The 19,757-nt window shown below is 37.9% G+C and overlaps 1 protein-coding gene across 3 annotated transcripts in view; it reads left to right on the forward strand.

Moving 5' to 3' along the window:
• ARHGAP18 (Rho GTPase activating protein 18) overlaps nt 1-19,757 on the forward strand; it is a 191,422-nt gene that overhangs the window by 159,839 nt on the left and 11,826 nt on the right. For all 3 annotated transcript variants that reach the window (XM_024122538.3, XM_007128382.4, XM_007128383.4), the window contains exons 8-12: nt 3,165-3,242; nt 6,266-6,425; nt 8,587-8,669; nt 12,921-13,127; nt 14,168-14,308. In XM_024122538.3, the coding sequence (XP_023978306.1) occupies nt 3,165-3,242; nt 6,266-6,425; nt 8,587-8,669; nt 12,921-13,127; nt 14,168-14,308 (669 nt within the window). The remainder of the gene's footprint in view (nt 1-3,164; nt 3,243-6,265; nt 6,426-8,586; nt 8,670-12,920; nt 13,128-14,167; nt 14,309-19,757) is intronic.

Genomic DNA, 19,757 nt, shown 5'->3' on the forward strand with positions numbered 1-19,757 from the left:
TCTCAGCGGGATCCTTTCCAAGTGTATTTGGGTTCTCCAGAGAAACAGAACCAATAGGAGATTTTATCTCTATCTGTCTGTCTGTCATCTGTCTGTCTGTCTATCTATCTAGAGAGATTTATCTTAAAGAATTGAGTTCTGTAGTTGTGGGACCTGGCAAGTCTGAATTATGTAGAGCAGGCCAGCAGGCTGGAAACACGGGCAAGGGTTAATGTTTCAGTGTCAAGTCCAGAACCTGCAGGCTGGAAGCTCCTGTAGGGTTTCTGTGTTACAGTCTTGAGGCAGAATTGCTTCTTCTTTGGGGAACCTCAGTCTGTGTTCTTACAGCCTTCAGCTGACTGGGCGAGGCCCACCCACGTTATGGAAAGTAGTTTGCTTTACTCAAAGTCTACTGATTAAATGTTAATCACATCTAAAAATACCTTCACAGCAACATCTAGACTGGTGTTTGACTGGTATTTGACAACCGGGCACTGTAGCCCAGCCAGGTTGACACATCAGATTCACTGTCACATCAGCGAAGAGTAAGCTTTGGTCTTAACAGAACTCAGTGCTGCCTCCTGATCAGGCGCAGGATTGCATCCAGCCCCTTATCATTTTCTCTTGAAATTGTTTTCGTATTTATTTATTTAGTTATTTTACATTTATGGTCGCTTCAACATTCTGGAGACTCAGACTGCCCACCAGTTTGAAGTCATTGGATAAGAGCCTTAAAGGTTTTTGGTTCGTATAAAAAATAAAAGGGAACATACAGAATTTTCTATTAGATAACACTCATCTGTTTGCATTCCCTCTGAATTATAAGCAAAAAAATCAGTGATCTATCATGAAAAATATTTTTTGATTTATCAGCTGACAACTCAATTAGGTATTCCGTTAATTTTGTAGAAAGGAAAGAATTGGAAACCACTGATTTGCAAAAATTATTTTTACCATTCTTTAGAGGATTACATTTTCTCAGTTATTGAGAAATATACCTCAAAAGGGCTTTTACAAAGCTTATCTAATATCTGTAAATTGTATCTGTTTCTTTTTTTCCCTACTTAGAGGCACATTGTTTAAACCATTTTCTCAGAAAGGGATGGGGAAATAGAAATATTCCTTATTTTTATCTATGGCAAAATTCTCCCAAATTAGCAAATCCTATTTTCACCATCAAACTAATCAGCCAAATCAAAGATACTTTGTATCAAAAATGTCTGACTTCAATTCATTAGTTCATAAATTCATGTAAGTATGTATTATCTTTTTGGGGAAAGCCTATGAACATTACTGATAAATTTTACAGTGTATCTTATAAGATAAATTACTAAAAGCAGCATGATTAAAATATATAGATCATTATAGTTATTCTCCATTTTTAAGTCTTGAAAAAAAAGGAAAGCTGTAAAGCATTATTTATATTTTAACAATGGCAATATAATGTAGCAAAAAATATGTTATTTTCAAAGTGAGAAATATGAGAAAACACCTGGCATTCCTTCAGACTATATATATATATATATATATATATATATATATATAATGCTGGTATTCAGCATTAGAGAATAATAAAAAGAATTCAAACATAAGAATGCAGAAATTACTCTCATTCAGTTATTTAGAAATCATCAAATTTTCCTGTGTATTTAATAAAAGCAAAATTCATATACTGCTAAAAACTAATTTGGTCCAGCTACTAGCTAGCATACAATTTTATTTTTTGTTAATAGAACATTTTAAACATTTTATAAGATGAAATAAAACAAAAATTACATGTACATTGGATAAATGTTGCTTGGTATTTTTTGATAAATTTGGTTGTAAATACTTTATTAAATAATGCTCATCTAATCTAAAATAATTCATGTAAAGATTTTTGCTGTGGGTTTTTATCCTGTGTAACTTGAAAAATGTCTTAGAAATCATTCCAATTGAATATTTTAAAATCATGTACTGCTTTGGTCAAAGATGCTTCTTTTTTCAGTTAATAATAAATCTTTGGGAGAATTTTGAGACTACTCTTTGCTTTATTCTTACCTGACTCCCTCAAGATCAGTGCATTCTTTGGCCATAATCCAGGGATAGAAGAGGTGGGGTCATTAAAGAAAAATTGCCCTGTCTTCCAGTGCCTACGTGCTGGAAGAACCTTGGTAAATCATTAAAGGAGGTTTCCCTGAAAAAAAAAAAAAATTAAAATTTTACATTATTTTGGCACTCTGGAAGATTTTATGCCTTAGAATATGCAGAGTATTATAGTAAGTTTGGGGCTGAGTGAAGAGTAGGTTTGTCTTTCTGAAGAAGGCAATTGTGAAAGGAGGGGGGAATGGGTAATAGGAAGGAAAACCTATATGATGCTAGGAAATGCTATATTTAAACTGAGGACAAAGAAATTGATTTCTTTAAAATAGCAGAGTGCCCCCTAAAAAGCCTTTGTGTACTGCCCAGGGAATGCACGTTCCAGTTGGAAGTCTGCCAAGAAACTGACCACTTGTTTTATTATCTTCCTGGCGTCCAGTGTTATGTCATTGTAGTTTCTCCATTTGCCTCTTCTTGTGTGTTTCTGCTTTATTTTAAAACAAACAAACAAACAACCTTTGTTATTTTAATGGGGTTCTGGAGATAGAGAGATCTGTATGTATTCATCAGGCATTGGCTATGATTTAGAAGCCCTATACAAGAACTGTTTTTTTAATTTAAGTTTACCTCCAAAAGCTTAAAGCCTAAAAAGGAATATTTGCAAGCAGTTTTTTCCATCATGTCATAAATAATTCTTTCTTTGAACAAACTAAAAAAGGGATGTAAATACGCAAATACTAGAATTTCATAAGATTTATTTGATTGCAGAACGTGTGTTTCTGAAAAAGCAGAAGAAATGCATGGTCTTAGTTGCTTTGAAACAATGAACGTGGGTCACTGTCTGTTTGGGATAGCACAGCTGTTGTGTGAAATTATACACTTTTCTTCCAAAGGACCCAACTTTTTCTAAATTACAACTAAAGTGTTGGCATGCATTGGCTTAAAGGATGGGTAGTGGTAGTGCAATAGCATTCAAAACTTCGTGAAATCCAGTTTACATGTCACTGTAATCAGTTTTCCTTTATTTATATATGAAATAGTTGTTAAATTTGGGATTGTACCTGTTAAGAATGCCAAACTCAGAACGTTCTTCTGTTTATACGCAGCTGATTTCTTGCATTGAAGAGGGAGGTTTGGAAACCGAAGGTCTCTTAAGGATACCTGGAGCTGCCGTTCGAATCAAGGTAATTTCTTGGTTCTACTCATCTAAAACTTGTTTGTTTAATTATATTTTTGTATTTTAAAAGCCAACTTGTCCTCCCTGCCCCTTCTTCCCATTTTAGAAGACAAAATAGACCAAAAACCTCTTAACATTCAGTTTATATTTAGTTTTTTTCTACAGGCTCTTCTGATTTTTGTAAGTTTTTTTTTCAAAATCACCCTACTACCTGTAATATTACTGTGATAAATAAAGAGACATGATTTTAATCTCTCTACTGTGTAGATGTAAAATAGGAACGAAAGTAAACAAGCAAAAGACAAGGGTAGTTCTGTCCTTCTGATGAAAAGAGAACATGGTGAGTCAAAATATTAAGGGCGGGCTGGTGACAGATTTAGTCAGCATGAGTAACAGCAATTGAGTTGTTTTTTTTTTTTTTTTTTTTTTTTTTTAAAGGGCAGGATGATAAACTCCACCAGGTGAGCAGAGTAGGAGACTTGACATTAGTCCCCCTACATTATCAGTCTTAGTGAGCTGGCAAAATGAGACTGTCTAAACCACTCTCCTGACTGTTACAGTTCTTTGGCTCACTGGATCCAAGGGTAGCCTGAGTCCTGCTTGTGAAAGAGACAAGGGGATTCCCAGCCTTCCCAGTTGGAGTCCCCTATCTCCCTCCCCTGCTTTCTTTTCTCTCAAGATGACATTTCCTTCCCGATGTCCATGGATGCTGTCTACCTTCCTCCTTTCTCTGCTCCCCAACTCCTGTGCTAGGGAATAAAGTATCCAATGAACGCATGGTACAAGTAGAATTACCCTATAGATGATGCATACTTCGTATGCCTCCACAGGGTTTTGCATTGTACAGGGGCCGCATACTTGGAATTGTAGCTCTATCTGGAAAATTTATCCAGGGAAACTTTCTGGTTAGCGGTCATTAACAACCTCCTTTACCCTGATCCTCCAAATTCAGCTCCAGCTCTAAAAAGATAACACTTACTGCTGCCCACATCCAATATTTCATCGTCCTGGATTTGTAAATCCAAGAAAAAAAAAGGATGGGGGAAGAGATATTCTCTGTTGATTTCCTTGAGATATATTGTGTATGACATCTTTAGAGCTGGATCGGGAAGGCATGACTCTTGGTGGTTGTACACTCTCCTCGCCTGTGACTGTGGCTGTGATGCGTCCAGGACTGGATTACTGTTCATAGGTTCCACAGTTTGCATCACCTGCCGATTTCAATAAGCCTCCTCAATTTAGGCGGACAGTTTCAGCCTACTTGCCTCTTACTACATAGTGATCTCAGTTTAATAGGATTTGAGTAACCTGATATATACCCTGCTCACAAATGTCATTCAGTTTGTGTCCTCTGGGTCTGCTGTCTGGTGCACAGAGGTCCCTGAAACTGTTTTGGTGCTCTTGTAAGTTTGATACGTGGCCACTGTCTCACTTCGTTTGCTGATACCTGCGGCAGTTTCACCACCAGTCCATCAGGGACGTTGTGTGTGACTGGGAGACGAGTTCTGTTGAGAAGTACATTCTCTTACAGAGCACGGGTCCCTCAGAAACCAGTAACGTGACTTCATATTACCCATCTCAGCAAGAATACCGCCTCTCAGGTCACTGTTCACGGCCCACATTAGCAGAATGCGACGGCCAACTCACAAGAGTCATAAGCACGTTTACTTTGCCATACGAGAGTGGATATAATGCGGATTTTACATTTTGACCGGATAGCTGGCAGAGGAGTGAGTTCAACTCTATGTACTTTCTTAGAAGGTCAATTAAGTGGATTCATCTGGCTCAACTCTTCAACACAGCCTCTTGTCACAGACTGAATGATGCAGCAGCTGGTCTGTTATAAATAATTTAAAGATAATGTGCAAAATTTGGGGTTCTCTTTCTTCTCCCCTCCCCACCACATTTCTTGGACTCTCCTCCCTCCCTCCCCCTCTCCCCTCCCCCTCTGTCCTCCTCCCCTTCCCCTTCCCCTTCCCTTCCCTTTCCTCTTTTCCCTCTCCTTCCTTCTCTCTCCCCGTCTCCCCTTCTCCCTCTTCCTCAGGCCTTCTCTCCTTTCCTTTCTTCCTTCCCTCCCTCCCCCCGCACCTTCTCGCATCCCTCTCTCCTTCCACCTTTCTTTCCCCCACCCCCAGTCTCTGGGTTCACCTTTTGTATTTCACCAATTACAAAAGTAATTGGGGTAGAGGATGGAATTGTGTTGGGAAGGGAAAGCGTAATAAATTTACCTTACAGAAAAACAAAGAATGTTCCTTGGGAGAACAGTTTCAAATATTGGAAGGATTTCTAACATAGAAGAATTTATGCCACAGTGAAAAAGCATATAGAAGATAGTAATTATGAAACTAAATTGATTTATTATTAATTTGTCTGGCAAATTTTGTAGAGTCCTTGAGGTAAATAAGCTAGGTAGTTCTAATTCTGCAAGGACTCCAGCTGCTTTTGGCAGCTGGCAGCAGCGTGGCTGGGTCACTGACAGCCTGTGCATTTAAGACAGGTATACTGATGTATTTTCGTGCCTCATTTGCTATAGAACTTGGTTTTCCATTTCCCAGAGGTGACTAATCAGAGGTGGCCTTCTGCTTTAGGTCCAGAGATTGATTATGTATTTTGTAATGTAACGTACTTCTAAATAATTTAACACATAGACTTGTTTTCTTAACGATTTTTTTTAAAGTTGGTGAAAAATTATAGTATCTAAGTAAAGCCCCCAAATGTAAAGGCTATTTTAACTAATCTTTTAATTCAGCCTTTACTGCGTAAGGTTTGCTGCATGTCCAGGAAAATGTGTAAAGTTTCAGAATTTGGGGCCTTAGGTATCATTTTCATTGGTGAAGTACACTTGGGGTGGGAGGAGTAGTAGTTTTCTGAGTAATAGAGAAGGGTTGGCCTTTAGTGTTTTCAGATGTCTTTTCAAAAGAGTAGAATCTCTTATAAAGTGGGAAGTATATCAGTCTCAGCAGGAAAAAAAAACATGCACTTACTGGTAGTTTTTTTTTTTTTTTTCTCTCTCTCTCTGCTGCCTTTCAGAATCTTTGCCAAGAACTGGAAGCAAAGTTTTATGAAGGGACTTTTAATTGGGAAAGTGTGAAGCAGCATGATGCCGCCAGCCTGCTAAAGCTCTTCATCCGGGAGCTGCCCCAGCCACTGCTCAGTGTAGAATATCTCAAAGCCTTTCAGGCTGTCCAGAGTAAGTGCCATCTCTCTTTGAAGCAGTCCTTGTGCTGGTGCCATCCATATTAATTGCTTTAATGATATTTTGCATCGCAAAGATATATTTGGATAGACATATTTACTCACTGATGTCAGTGGGTGCTCAAATGCCACGTGATGTTTTCCTTCTCTTTTATACATATACATCTCTGAGTAAATAGATAATAGAACGTTCTCTTTGCGTACGGATTAATTGCCTGCCCTTTAAGCAATACGGTATACATATTTTCGTGTTAAAACCTGGAAACTTCACATTTCTTTTTTAATAGAATGAATCACGTAAGCTCTGTGATACATTTTTCTTTCCAAGTGTTAAAAGCAACACTTACTGGAGAAGCTGTGGATTAACAGTTATCATAAAAGCACAAGGAGATATGGCAGAGTCTGTGATTATTTCCTGAAAAATTAACTTCTGAAATTGTCATGCAGAAACATGGAACAAATCATTTGGCTGCCTCATTGGTCAGGGGGCAATACATTTCTCATGTCTTTCCATTTTGTGGTCTTAGGCAAGCTCCAAATTAATGTCTCGAGTAGTTCTCAATTCCTCTCCAGTGAACAGAGAGAGCTGATGAGGTTCTTGTACTGGCATAATTATACCTTTTAGTCATAGATACCATCAAAAAAAGGAAAAATGCTGTCACCACATTCTAGTGACCAAACCATACTTTAAGTTCCAAATTGGAACACTTTTGAGAGTAAAAGGGAGGCACTATTAATGATTATGCTGAACTAAAGTGTCAACCAGAACTGTTCCAGGCTATTCTTTTATTTTTAATTGAGGTATAATTGACATACAATATTTTATTCGTTTCATATGTACAATGTAATGATTCGATATTTGTATGTATTGCAAAATGATCATCATAATATGTCTACTTAACATCTGTCACCATACATAATTACAGAAAAATTTTTGCTTGTGATGAGAACTTTTAAGATCTACTCTTAGTAACTTTCAAATATGCAATATAGTGTTATTAACTATAGTCGCCATGTTGTACATTATTTCCCCAGGACTTATTTATTTTATAACTGGAAGTTTGTACCTTTTGATTCCCTTCACCCATTTCCCCCCGATCCCCACTATCTATGGTGGTTCAAGTTGTTCCACCAGTCTGTTCTCTGTATCTATGAGCTGTTTTGTTTTTGTCTTTGTTTTTGTTTTAGATTCCACATATAAGTGAGATCATAGGGTATTTGTCTTTCTCCATCTTATTTCACTTAGCATAATCCACTCAAGTTTCATCCATGTTGTTGCAGATGGCAAGATTTCATATTTTTTAAATGGCTGAATGTTATTCCATTATGTTCCAGGCTATTCTTAAAGCATGTCATATTGAGATGTTTCCCATGGGTTATCTCATATCATAGCATTTATTCAGAATTTTTAGGGAAACATGACTGAAATCATCTGTTTAAAATATTTTTTTTGAATGGTTAAGTTGTGCTGTTTTGCATATATATCCCTTGGATGTGGATCAAAGGACCAAATTTATACCTGAAAAACAAATGCCAGAATGATTGCAGATATCCATGAGTATTACCTAATGGGGTAAGGGCTACTGAAAATAAGAAGTATCAATGAAAATAATGTACCTCTTCAACTCTTTCATTGCTGCTTGGTCTTCTAGTTCATTCCACAAACATTTATTGAACACATATTGTGTTCTAGCCTCTGTTTTACATATTCCTGCTGGAATCGATGGGCTCTTACCATGTACATCACGTAATTTGTTCACTCACCATTATACCAAACAAACTTCACTGTTGCAGGTCCACCCTGACACCGTATCATAGATGGTTGATCTCCTATGTCTTTACACTGGGGAATAATTATCGTGCGGAAGTTAAAATTATTTCCAAAGCACTGTTGTGTGTCTGCAAACATAAGGCTGCCCGTCATACACTCGTAGTTGGAAGTGAGCATTCTGAGAGAGAGAAAGCTCTATAGCAACAGCTGCTTCTCCTGATCTCCCCCAGACACGCTCCCAACAAGGCTTGCTGCTCAGGCATTGTGTCTCACATTTCACAGCGATGTTTATGCCAAAAAACTTTTTTCTTACAAAATGGAAAAAGAAAGTAAAGAGAAATGTTTGGTAAAGACAGGCGTTCAGATGTATTTAATCTGTCTGCAGATCTTCCAACCAAGAAGCAACAACTACAGGCTTTGAACCTTCTTGTCATCCTCCTGCCCGATGCAAACAGAGACACACTCAAGGTCAGCTGGATTCATTTATGTTAAATATCCCTCAGAACTAAACAGAGTAATTTTTCATTATTTGTGGCAAAACACAATGATGTTATCGTGGAGATGTTAGTAGTTGTCTATAAGGAAAAGACTTAGTTTTAAGGGCAGATGGTGAAACTCAGGTTAGTCATGTTAATAGTATCATTAGGCGTTTTTTTGATTTTTTTCAATTATAACATTTCTTCTACCGAAACAGATGATTGAGGTTCATTTGTTAATAAAAACATGGGTGCATTTTGGTTTTTTCTTCTTTCTATTTTCCTGCATTTTCCAAATTTTATCTAGTGAGCATATACTAGTAAGGTGAAAATTGAATGTTTAAAAAGAAAATCCTAAGGCTCATTAAGTATAGCCTACTGTTGCCTAAAAAGGTTACATTTGTTTGTAGTTCCAAGCAGTAGAGTTTGAAATGTTATAATGATGATTTTGAAATGTTTGGTTAGCCAAAAGATAGACCAACTCAAATAAATTCTAGTTATTTCTCTAATGGATTACCCTGAGTTTCTGATTTATATCATCATTTCAAAGTGATTTGGTCTGATATTCGTATGATTAAATACCATTTACTATGTATTGTCAGAGGCTTTCATAATAATCAGTGGATTGTTCCACATTGATTAATTTTCCTTAATGCAACCATTTATAGAGTAGAGAAGGTTTAATTATAAACTTTTATAAAAGAAAAAGAGAAATTTTAAAAATATAATTTAGAAAGAGCATCTCCCTTATGTTTTGTTGTTGCCTTAAAAAACTTTTTTTTATACAGGTAAGGATGAAACCCTTGCCCATTTACCCCCTATGGTTCTTCCTATTTAAAATGAAAAAAATCATGTCAAAAAATTTCCTGTCAAGAAAACAAAACCACCAGTTGGTAAATCTTGGAAATGTCTTTCTGTACCTCCTTAAGACTCCCTGAACTGAATGAAGCTAGGTGAGCGAATTCCATGCCCGTGGAATGAATGTTAATACTCTACTTTTCTGGCTGAAGCAGTTGATGAGGATTGCTGGAATAAAAACACTGCATTGCTGCAGGAGAACTTCCAAAGAGTTAGTTAGTCCCTTTACTAAGTCAGAAAATAATCTTTCGCTTCACTGGTTAACTGAATGAATAACTGAGAAGGCAGGTTATGTTTGGTTTGGTTTGGTTTTGGGGACAGAGGCCAACTCCAGAGAGGGTTGCATTCAAACACTGTGTGACCAGGGCTGCTGGGTATGGGTGTGTAGACTGTGGCTGAAATAAGGACATCTGGCCCAGGATGAAGCGGGGACCGATTTTCCGTCTGTTCTCTGCTTGCCAGCAGTGCCCTTGACACGGGGCATCAACTACCTAGAAAGAGGAATTTAATCCATCTTTTTCTTTTTCACATAAAGGTGCCTGTCTGTTTGATGGCCCTGTGAATGATCAATATAAGGTAGAAATTGAAAGACATGATTTTCTTAAAATATGCCTGCATTCAAATGAGTTCAAATAATTGTGGGAGGAAAGGCTTATTTCGATATGGTTCCTATTGGGCAAGGTTGGTCTAGAACTCGTTCTTGGATTTTGCCTTTAAAGTCCCAGGCATGTTCTTTTAAGACAAAATCTGTTTAAAAGAGTACTTTTTAAAATTTTAAAGTAGTTTTAATTTTAGCCTATAAGGTTACTGGGAGCACAATTGTATAAATAAGGTAGAAAATACTTTCTTGGGGTAAAAAATTGGAAAATGCCAAACAAGTACTCTTACTAATTTACTTAAGCTTTACTAGCTTAATTAGCCAGCTCTGATGAAGGTTTCAAACAAGATTTCTAATAACAGAAACACCAAAACAAGTATACCATATATAAGAGAATAAACCATCTAAATTTAGTTCTCTAAAAGAGAAGGGAAACTTCATCACAAGGTAATTTCAGGAAGCTTAATGTGAACTTCCGCAATTTTTCCAGTCCTATTGCTGCTTTTTCCGTTGCCATTTGGAGGGACGGGATCGTATGCATGACTGTGTAGACTATTTCTACAGCATATCTAAGGGTTTGGAGGAACCATGTTAAATCCCGTGTCCTGGTTTAAGTCTAGAGCAACAGGTGTCTTTAGGCAAGCTGCTTGACCAAGATTTTTTTTAACCTTGGGTTATCGTGCATTTGGACCAATGGTCATACCTACCTTTGACTTGGAGGAATAACAAAGACTAATGTTAAGGTATCAGTGGGGAATTCATGTTAATATAATTGTTGGCATGTGTTTATCCTTTTTGTAGTTTTAGGAAGTTCATTGTATACATTTTCTTGCTTAATCCTGGCGGGCTAGGAGATTACTATTCCCATTTTATGAATGAGAAGACTTTAAAGAACAGGGATGCCGAAAGGTTTATCCCAAGATCACACGTAGCTAATAAGTAACTGTGCTAAGACTCAAACTGAGTTTTCAGAGAGTGGGTCCAGTGATACTTATATAACACCAGACTGGTGATAGATACTTCTGTGGTTTTTTTTTTTTTTTTTGGCCGCACCTCATGGCACGTGGGATCTTAGTTCCCCGACCAGGGATCAAACCCGTGCCCCCTGCATTGGAAGCACAGAGTCTTAACCACTGGACCACCAGGGAAGTCCTGGTGATAGATACTTTAAAGAAAGGACAGTGCTTATAGATCAGATGAAGAGACAATATCCGAAGGTGAAGTTCTTTCAGCAAAGGCTAGGTTAACATTGTATTAGTTTCATATCTACATATACACACACATATTCTGATATCCTGATAGTAATATTTTGAATAACTTTATTATGTACCCCACATTTAAGTGGTTTATTACCTAACCTCTGCAATTTATGCTCGTAAAGAAAGAGATACACTGGTCCCTGAATAATTATTCTCGTCTCTGGAACAAAATTAAATATTTTTTCCAAACCTTACCAGTTAATCTTTTGTCCTCATTTGAGAAGGTGTTGTTTCTATATAACCTTATGCTTGGATTACAGTTTAACTTTGTGAGCACTGGACCAGAAATTAGATACATAAATCTCATTGTTAAATAGTAAGGCTATGCCTTTAGTTTGTTTCAAACTTTGAGGGTCTATATACTAGCTAAACTGGACTCAAGCTCAAGCTGTTAGAGCTTATAGGAATATTTTTTCCCCTGAAATCCTGTGAGAGATGAACACAGTTTTTTTTGTTTTTCTATTTTGGCATAGTTTATTTGAACTTTTTCAGGTAGGAATTTTAAGCTAAGTATGATAACATGCTTCTTTTAATAGTTAAGAGTTCAGAAACAAAGCCAGATAGACAGGCAATTAAATTCCTTCTCCACCATGTGCTTGCTCTGTGACCTCTGGTAAGTTACATCCATTCTCTTAGACGCTGTTTTCTCATCTGTATGATGGGGATCATTACGGCATCTATTTCCAATCAGGATTAAGTGAGGTGATCTCTATGAAGTTCTTAAAACAATGCCTCGCCTGTAGAGATCATTGAATGTCTGTGCAGTTATTGTTGTTAATGTTTTGGACCAAAATTGATTCAAGAAAGAAAGGAAAAGAAGAACTTAAAGCTTTATACCCTAGCAGAAGGAGGGTGATCTAAGCTGCCATGGCTTTTGTGGAGGGGCGCTCAGGGACACATAAGTGTTGTCCATGGAGGTGGGAAGTGGGGGGCATCAAACTGAGCATAAACTAGCCTGTTCTGGTGAAAAGCTTCTTTCCGTTCCTTCATTTTTTTGAAAAAAATTCTCTTCTCTTTGTCTCTATTTCCCCTCCTCCCCATCCCAGTCTCCATTCTTTTTGGATTTCAAGTCAGCCAGCTATTGAGTCCCTTTAAAAAAAAATGCAACTGAGATTGAACGAGCCTTTTTAATGGATTTTTAAAAATATTTAGAGATAAAAGTACAGCACTTCCTGCAGCAAGTGAATGAATACTCGTTTGATATTTTAAACTATTTTTCAGTGCCCCATGGCTTTGATAGGCAGGCAGTCTGACGCTTCTCCATCCCTCTCCGCACCGCTCAGCTCAGATGTGTGTCCTCTTGCCTTATTCCCCAGGGCCATAGTCCACAGCGGAAACACAGCACCAGCTCCGGGTGTGTTAACCAATGGAGCAGCTTTGAGGACAAGGCCCACTGGATGTGGCTGGCTGACTGTGGTTATGCACAACTTATTATTTCTTTTAATAAATAAAAATCCCATATGCTGCAGTGCCTTAATCTCTTATCTTCATGTATAACACAGATCTCAAAGCGTTATTTCTGTTTCAGGCCCTGCTTGAATTTCTCCAAAGAGTCGTGGATAATAAAGAGAAAAATAAGATGACGGTCATGAATGTAGCAATGGTCATGGCCCCGAATCTCTTCATGTACCATACATTGGGTTTGAAGTCCAGTGAACAGCGAGAATTTGTAATGGCAGCTGGGATAGCTAATATCATGCACTTATTGATTAAGTATCAAAAACTTCTGTGGACAGTAAGTATATATTTTCAAGTTCTATTAATGAGTGATGATATCTAGATTCTGAAGTCTTTTTATTGTTATAGCCTCTATAAAAAGGTAGCCAATATAGGTGATTTCAGATGCGGTTAAAAAAATTGATGTCTACTTTTAAAAATCTCAGTTTTTAAAATGCCTACATGATTAAGTGTTTCAATTTGGTAACTTCTAAAATATTTTATTTTTGCTAATGGAATTTCTGAGGATTATTTTTTTCCTGGATTATTGCTAGGTACCTGTCAGCTCTTGTTTATAGGTGAGTTTTTCTTTCTCTTTTGACAGGAGAGGCTAGCTGGTTATTAGAAGGGTATAGGTTAGTTGGAGGCTAGGTTGTAGATAGGTGGCTGCTAAAGGGACCAACTGCCGAGCTTGTGGTGCCTAATGCCTGTCACCTCAGGCAGTCTCCAGTCCTGGCGTAGAAGATGGTCACTATGTCCTTGAACTTCACCAAACCTCTTTTTAAAAATTAATATTTTGGCTGCGTTGGGTCTTTGTTGCTGTGTGCGGGCTTTCTCTAGTTGCGGTGAGCAGGGGCTACTCTTCATTGTGGTGTGCAGGCTTCTCTTGTTGCAGAGCACGGGCTCTAGGTGCACGGGCTTCAGTAGCTGCAGCCCGCAGGCTCCCTAGTTGTGGCTCGCGGGCTCTAGGGCACAGGCTCAGTAGCTGTGGTGCACGAGCTTAGCTGCTCTGTGGCATGTGACATCTTCCCGGACCAGGGCTCGAACCTGTGTTGCCTGCATTGGCAGGCGGATTCTTAACCACTGCACCACCAGGGAAGTCCCCAAGCTTCTTTTTGAACCTTACACGGTGGTAATTTTCATCACTTGGATGCTCTGTACACATGGTAGGTAATATGATGAATTTTTTTTCCCACAGATTTAATGAATGGCATAGTCTTATCAAATAGACAGAGCCTTTACTTCTCTCCAAATATAAGAAATAAAGATAATTATTTCTATAGTTTAAAATGGTACTACTTCTTTTTCCTCCCCAAACTTAATTTCATTTCTCCATAGATTCCCAAGTTTATTGTCAACCAAGTGAGGAAACAAAACACTGAAAATCATAGAAAAGATAAAAAAGCCATGAAGAAATTGCTGAAGAAAATGGCTTATGACCGGGAAAAATATGAAAAGCAAGATAAGAGTGCAAATGATGTAAGAAAACCTTGAAGATATATGTAATTATACAGATTGCAGTACTGTTTTTAATATCTTATATACAACAAAGAGTTTTGATTGTTTTTGCAGGATGAATTTCTACACACTTAGTTGGCTCTGGTACTATGTGTAAGTTAAAGGCATCAATAATGGTAGCTATGCTCCTATTAGTACTAATGATCGATAAGGATAGTTGCACAGGTCTTGGTGACTCAGCATGTGAGCTGTTGTTAAGGAACAAAGGAAGATAACAAGACAGGAATGTCTCAGCACACACCCACCCACACATAAACACACAGAGGACTCTGTGGAGATTCCAGTTGCCCACTAAATGTGTAATGTTTAGTAATTGAAGCATCCCTTGTGTGAACCATTGACCTTTTCTCCTTCAATTTTCTCATCTGTAAAATGGGGAAAAAAACTAACCCAGATGAACAAATAGGTCAATATTGGTGTAGTGCCTGAGATCTTTCCTAGACTTCAGTAAGTCCTTAAAGTGTCTTAATTGGAACTTAAGAATTTGGAGAGAGTTATGTTGGAATGCAGAAAATTAAAATATTTCAAAAAAGGGATATTTAGCTCTTAGTATTCATAAACTTCTGTAAGAGTATAGTAAGAACTGGGTTTAAAATAATGAAATATACATGAAAACCCATTCAGAAGAAGTGAGTTACCAAAGCTCTAACTTAAGATCGTGAAACGCAAGGGTTTCTATTGTTCTATTTATGGTGAAGACACCCCTCCACCACCATCACCACCGTAGAGGTTCCTCAGTTACATGCTGACATCTTGTGGAATAATGTGGAAATGCAATTATCAGCCTTTGATTTTTCTGCTTTGGCCTACTTAGGGATCCAGTAATCACACACAAAATTTTTTTCTCCTTTATTTATAGCTCTCACTCTTACAAAATAGCATTTTCCTGGCATTAAACTTTTTTTGGTCAATTTCAAAGTATCTTTAAAAGCATAAAATTTAATAAGTGGGAATTGTACATAGTGTTTATATTTTTTGAGAAATGCTATACAGATTAGAAAGGATTTTTGAGATATCATTCTTGTTTAACTGAGAATGTTCTATTACCTCTAAAGACATTATGAATACATGAACCTCTTCTCTTTTGTAGCCCTGATTATTCACATTAACTTAGGTGACTTTATATTCTTGTCCTTTTAATAAGACCGTTATAATGTGATACTCTGAGGAACAGCGTGTATCTAAGAAAACAAAATTTGTGCTGTACCTTTTTAATAATAAGTCCTTAGACAAAAATTAAAATGTTACTTTTTTTGGAGATGGAACGTTTAAATAATTTTGTCATTTATAGAAAAATAGCATCAACTTGGATTTCTTTAGTTTGTACTTTGGGTTAAATAGAGGAGAGCTGGTCTGAAAATTATGTCTGGACTAGTTAGAAGCTGTATTGTCAGTTTAAGGCTTGGGATTTAAGCCTGGATTTAACTCTCAGTTTCATCATGTATTAGGTGTCACTTAATCTCCGAGTTTTGGTGTTGCCTTCTGAGAAATTCAGCGATTATTCTGACAAAATACTAGTAAGAACCTCCTTGGTGCTGAAGCCCCACTTCTGTTAGGTCTTCAGAGGAGATGGGGCTGCTGCTCCCCTACAGGGAGCCAGAGAGGGATGTAGGAGGGTTGAGCTCAGAAGTGCTAGAGGTGTGTGATGGAGCCTGACCTGGGGACCCTGGGCTATCATCAGACAGGAAGTGGGCATCAGAGGGGCTTCACCAGAGAGTAGAGCGGAGGTGTGAGAAACACATGTCAGGTGTGAAGTCTCCCTAGCAGAGGAGCTTCCTGGTAGAGTGGTCACCATCGGTGTTGGTGGCCCACAGTGGAGGTCATGTAGCTTGTCATTTCGGTTGAAAAAGTTTCATCAACTGCCAGAGGTTTTTTCCAAGCTGCTATCATTTTCTTAGGGAGAAAAAATATACCCAAGAAACAATTACAGAACAACAAAGAAAGTAGAAGATAATGTGTCAAATACTATGGTTATGTGGTGAGTCACCAACTAATCAGTTTTCTACATAGGCTTCCATCAGTTGCCAGAATGTTAACTCGAAAAGATTTAACAGGAAAGTCTAGACTTCCATCTTGACTTGACAGTTTGGAGGTGGTAGCATCCTCATGTCCCCTTGCCGTAGGGGACCTGTTTCCTGCAGGGTAACAATTGCCTGGATCCAAGTAGCAGCTCTTCCCTTTGGCTGGAACATGAACCATCTACGTTTCGATAAACTATGCCCTCCCACACTGTCCCCACATTTTTCTTGTTGGTGTGTGTTTCTTGACTCTCCCCACAAATCATTTGAATGAAACTGGCATGCGTGTTTTTTATTTGTTCAGCAACTCTTTGATGTGTGGAATTGACACTTAGATAGGGAAGATCGTAATTTCAACCTAGGGCCTGTTGAGTGTGAGGTGTGTGTTGGATATCTAAGTGGGGAGGACTGAGGGTGTTGAGGGGGAAAATTCGGTCACCCTGGCCAGTGAGGAACATATTCTGTATGTGGCAGGGAACTGCTGAAAGCTGTGACCCCAGCAGTTACATGATTATATTTGCATTTTAGAACAGCTGTTGTGATGGCAGGTGAGGGATACATTGGAGGAGTGTGAGAGAGGAGGTTTGGTAGGAGACGCCAGCTAATTTCATTGTTGATGGGAATATATAAACTGGTAGAATCCCTCTGGAGAGCAGTTGGCATGTGGCAAAATCTATTTTTATTTTTTTTATTTTTATTTTTATTTATTTTTTTTTTTTTTGTGGCAAAATCTTGAAAACCATGCTCCTCATTGGACTTAGAAATTCCTTCAGAGGGGATAATCAGATGAGCATGCAAATAGTTATGCTTAAGTTCATTGCCATGTTCTGTGTACTGGCCAAAATTAGAAATAATGCAAAAGGATAGAGGTGGTTAGTTAAATATGTTATGGCGTTATCTATATAATGAAATACCATGAAAATGGACAAGTGTATATATTGGCATTGGAAGATATTTGTAATATGTTGAAAGAAGAAGTTACAAATCAGTGAATAGTTCATCGCTGTATTTGTAAGGGGTAATAATTATCGTTATTTTGAATGCTCACCAGAGGTCAGGTATGCTGCTAAACATTTTACCAACATTTTATTTAATATTCATAGTAGTTTAGTTGGAGTTTATTATTAAAATAGTCTCTTTTTTTTTTTTTTTTTAATACAGATCAGGAAAGTGAGGCTCAGCAGTGTTATGTAACTTACTTAAGGTTATCTAGATAGGAAGTGGTGGAGCTGTAATTTGAAACCAAGTCTATATGACTTTAAATCCAGGTCTCTCTACTGTTATCCTCTCTTTCCCCATAGAGCACAGAAAAACTCCATCCCCAAATCCTGGGCTTATGTATAGGAATAAAATTGAACGTGTATTACTGCCATTATTAGATATGTTTAATATATAGCTTTAAAAACAGTTCTGGGTTGAGCTAAGACCCAGCAATGGGAATGGAAAGAAGTGTTGAATGTGAGCCAGTAAGACCCATATCAGTGAGATGGTGAGACTGATTAGATGTAAGGAATGTGCAAGAAGGAATCTAGAATGACTTGCTGATTTTACCTTGGGTGATTTTATCATCAAGATAAAACATCCAACAAAAGGAACAGACTTTGATGAGGTAGTCAGTTTTTGGCATTTGGGGTTGACATGCCTTTGTGAAAGTTGGCTACGTGGGCCTGAAGCTCAGAGGGTGGCCAGAGCTGGAGGTATGCATTTGGGACCAACATAGAGATTGTAGTTGAAGGTGCAGACTGGTTCCTGTTACACAAGTGGATATATGGGGTAAGAAATCAAAAAGGCAAAAACACCAATGTTTAAGTAGTGGGCCATGGAAACGGAACTGGTAGAAGAGGCCAAGAAATAATAGGAAGTAAGAGAAAGTTGAAGATTGTAGTGTCTTAGCCCCCCGGGGGGAGAATAAAGTAATGGAGCTTGATCAGTAGTACCAAATGCTACAGAGAGGTTGAATAAGGTTAGCCTTGGATAAGAGGTCCTCTAGATTTTGCATTTGAAAGGTTAGTTGTGACTTTCTCCAAAGCATTGTCTGTGACTGTTGATGGAAGAAACCATGGTTTCTAGGGATTGAAATGTGAAAGACAAGAGATTATAGATCATGAGAATTCATCAAGGCAATATTTTTTTAAAGCCCTCTGTATGCTATTAATGCTAACTATATATAATTGGGCATTCATGTTATTAAGACATGCTTGACTAGGTAAATTAATAGTTTGAATCAGGTTGTAAGGGACACAATCTACTTAACAAGACCAATGTTTATAATGACTGCAGCATATTAATTATTTAGTACAAATGTGAATTTCTTAAGTACTAATGAGACTTACATCTATTCATTACAGCAAGAGGAAACACTTGGTGAAAAATAACATAATTGTAGACTATTTGAAAATAACCATTTTCTGATAGCCTTCAACTTGTAGTTGGGAATGATATCACACACACACACGCACGCGTGCACACACACACACACACACACACACACGTATATACACATACGATGTCAAACACCAGGAGTCATTTGGCTTGATATAGCCCTAGCTTTGCCATTAATGAGACATTAATGGCAAATCATTTTTTCTCTCTCTGGGTCTCAGTTTATTCTATAAAATGAGAGTAAGACCAGATAATGGTGTTTAACCAGAAATATACAATAGGGGCTTCTGTGGTATTATTTTAAAAAACAAAAAGCAAAAAACCATTCCTGGGCTACTTTCCAGACCCACTGAATCAGAATCTCTCAGAGCAGTACCTGCACATGTGCATTGTATAAAAACTGACAGGGTAATTTCCCCCCATTTGCTGTATATGTGTTTGTGTGCACATATATTTAATTTTATTATGGAATTTTTCTAACATACACAAAGATAGAATAGTATATGAACCTCCATAAACCCATCACCAACAATCACCCATATTTTTAAAATCCTGTTCCATCTTGTCTTCCACACCTTTTTTCCTTTTAGTATTTTTAAGGAAATCACAGACCTTTCATCATTTCACCCGTAATTACCTCAGACTGCATCTCTGTCTAAAAAGGATCTAGGGCAGCTTTGATGAGCATCTGGTTATGAATTGCTGAATCATGCAGATTTCAAGTCCATCGTGGACTTAGATCTGGGTGATTTTTCTAATGTCATTTAAGCTTACCTCTGAAAGTAAAAGGAAGCTGTACATTTATGAGAGAGCGTGAGCACAAAGTGGGGCTCTGTGAAATAAGCCAAGCTGCTCACCACATCTGCCCTCATTGTAGAGGGAACAGAAGTTCTCTCTTCTTGGGCTTCCCTGGTGGCGCAGTGGTTGAGAGTCCGCCTGCCAATGCAGGGAACACGGGTTCGTGCCCCGGTCCGGGAAGATCCCACATGCCGCGGAGCGGCTGGGCCCAT

Source organism: Physeter macrocephalus, chromosome 10, assembly GCF_002837175.3.
Source record: "Physeter macrocephalus isolate SW-GA chromosome 10, ASM283717v5, whole genome shotgun sequence".
NCBI classification, from domain to species: Eukaryota; Metazoa; Chordata; class Mammalia; order Artiodactyla; family Physeteridae; genus Physeter; species Physeter macrocephalus.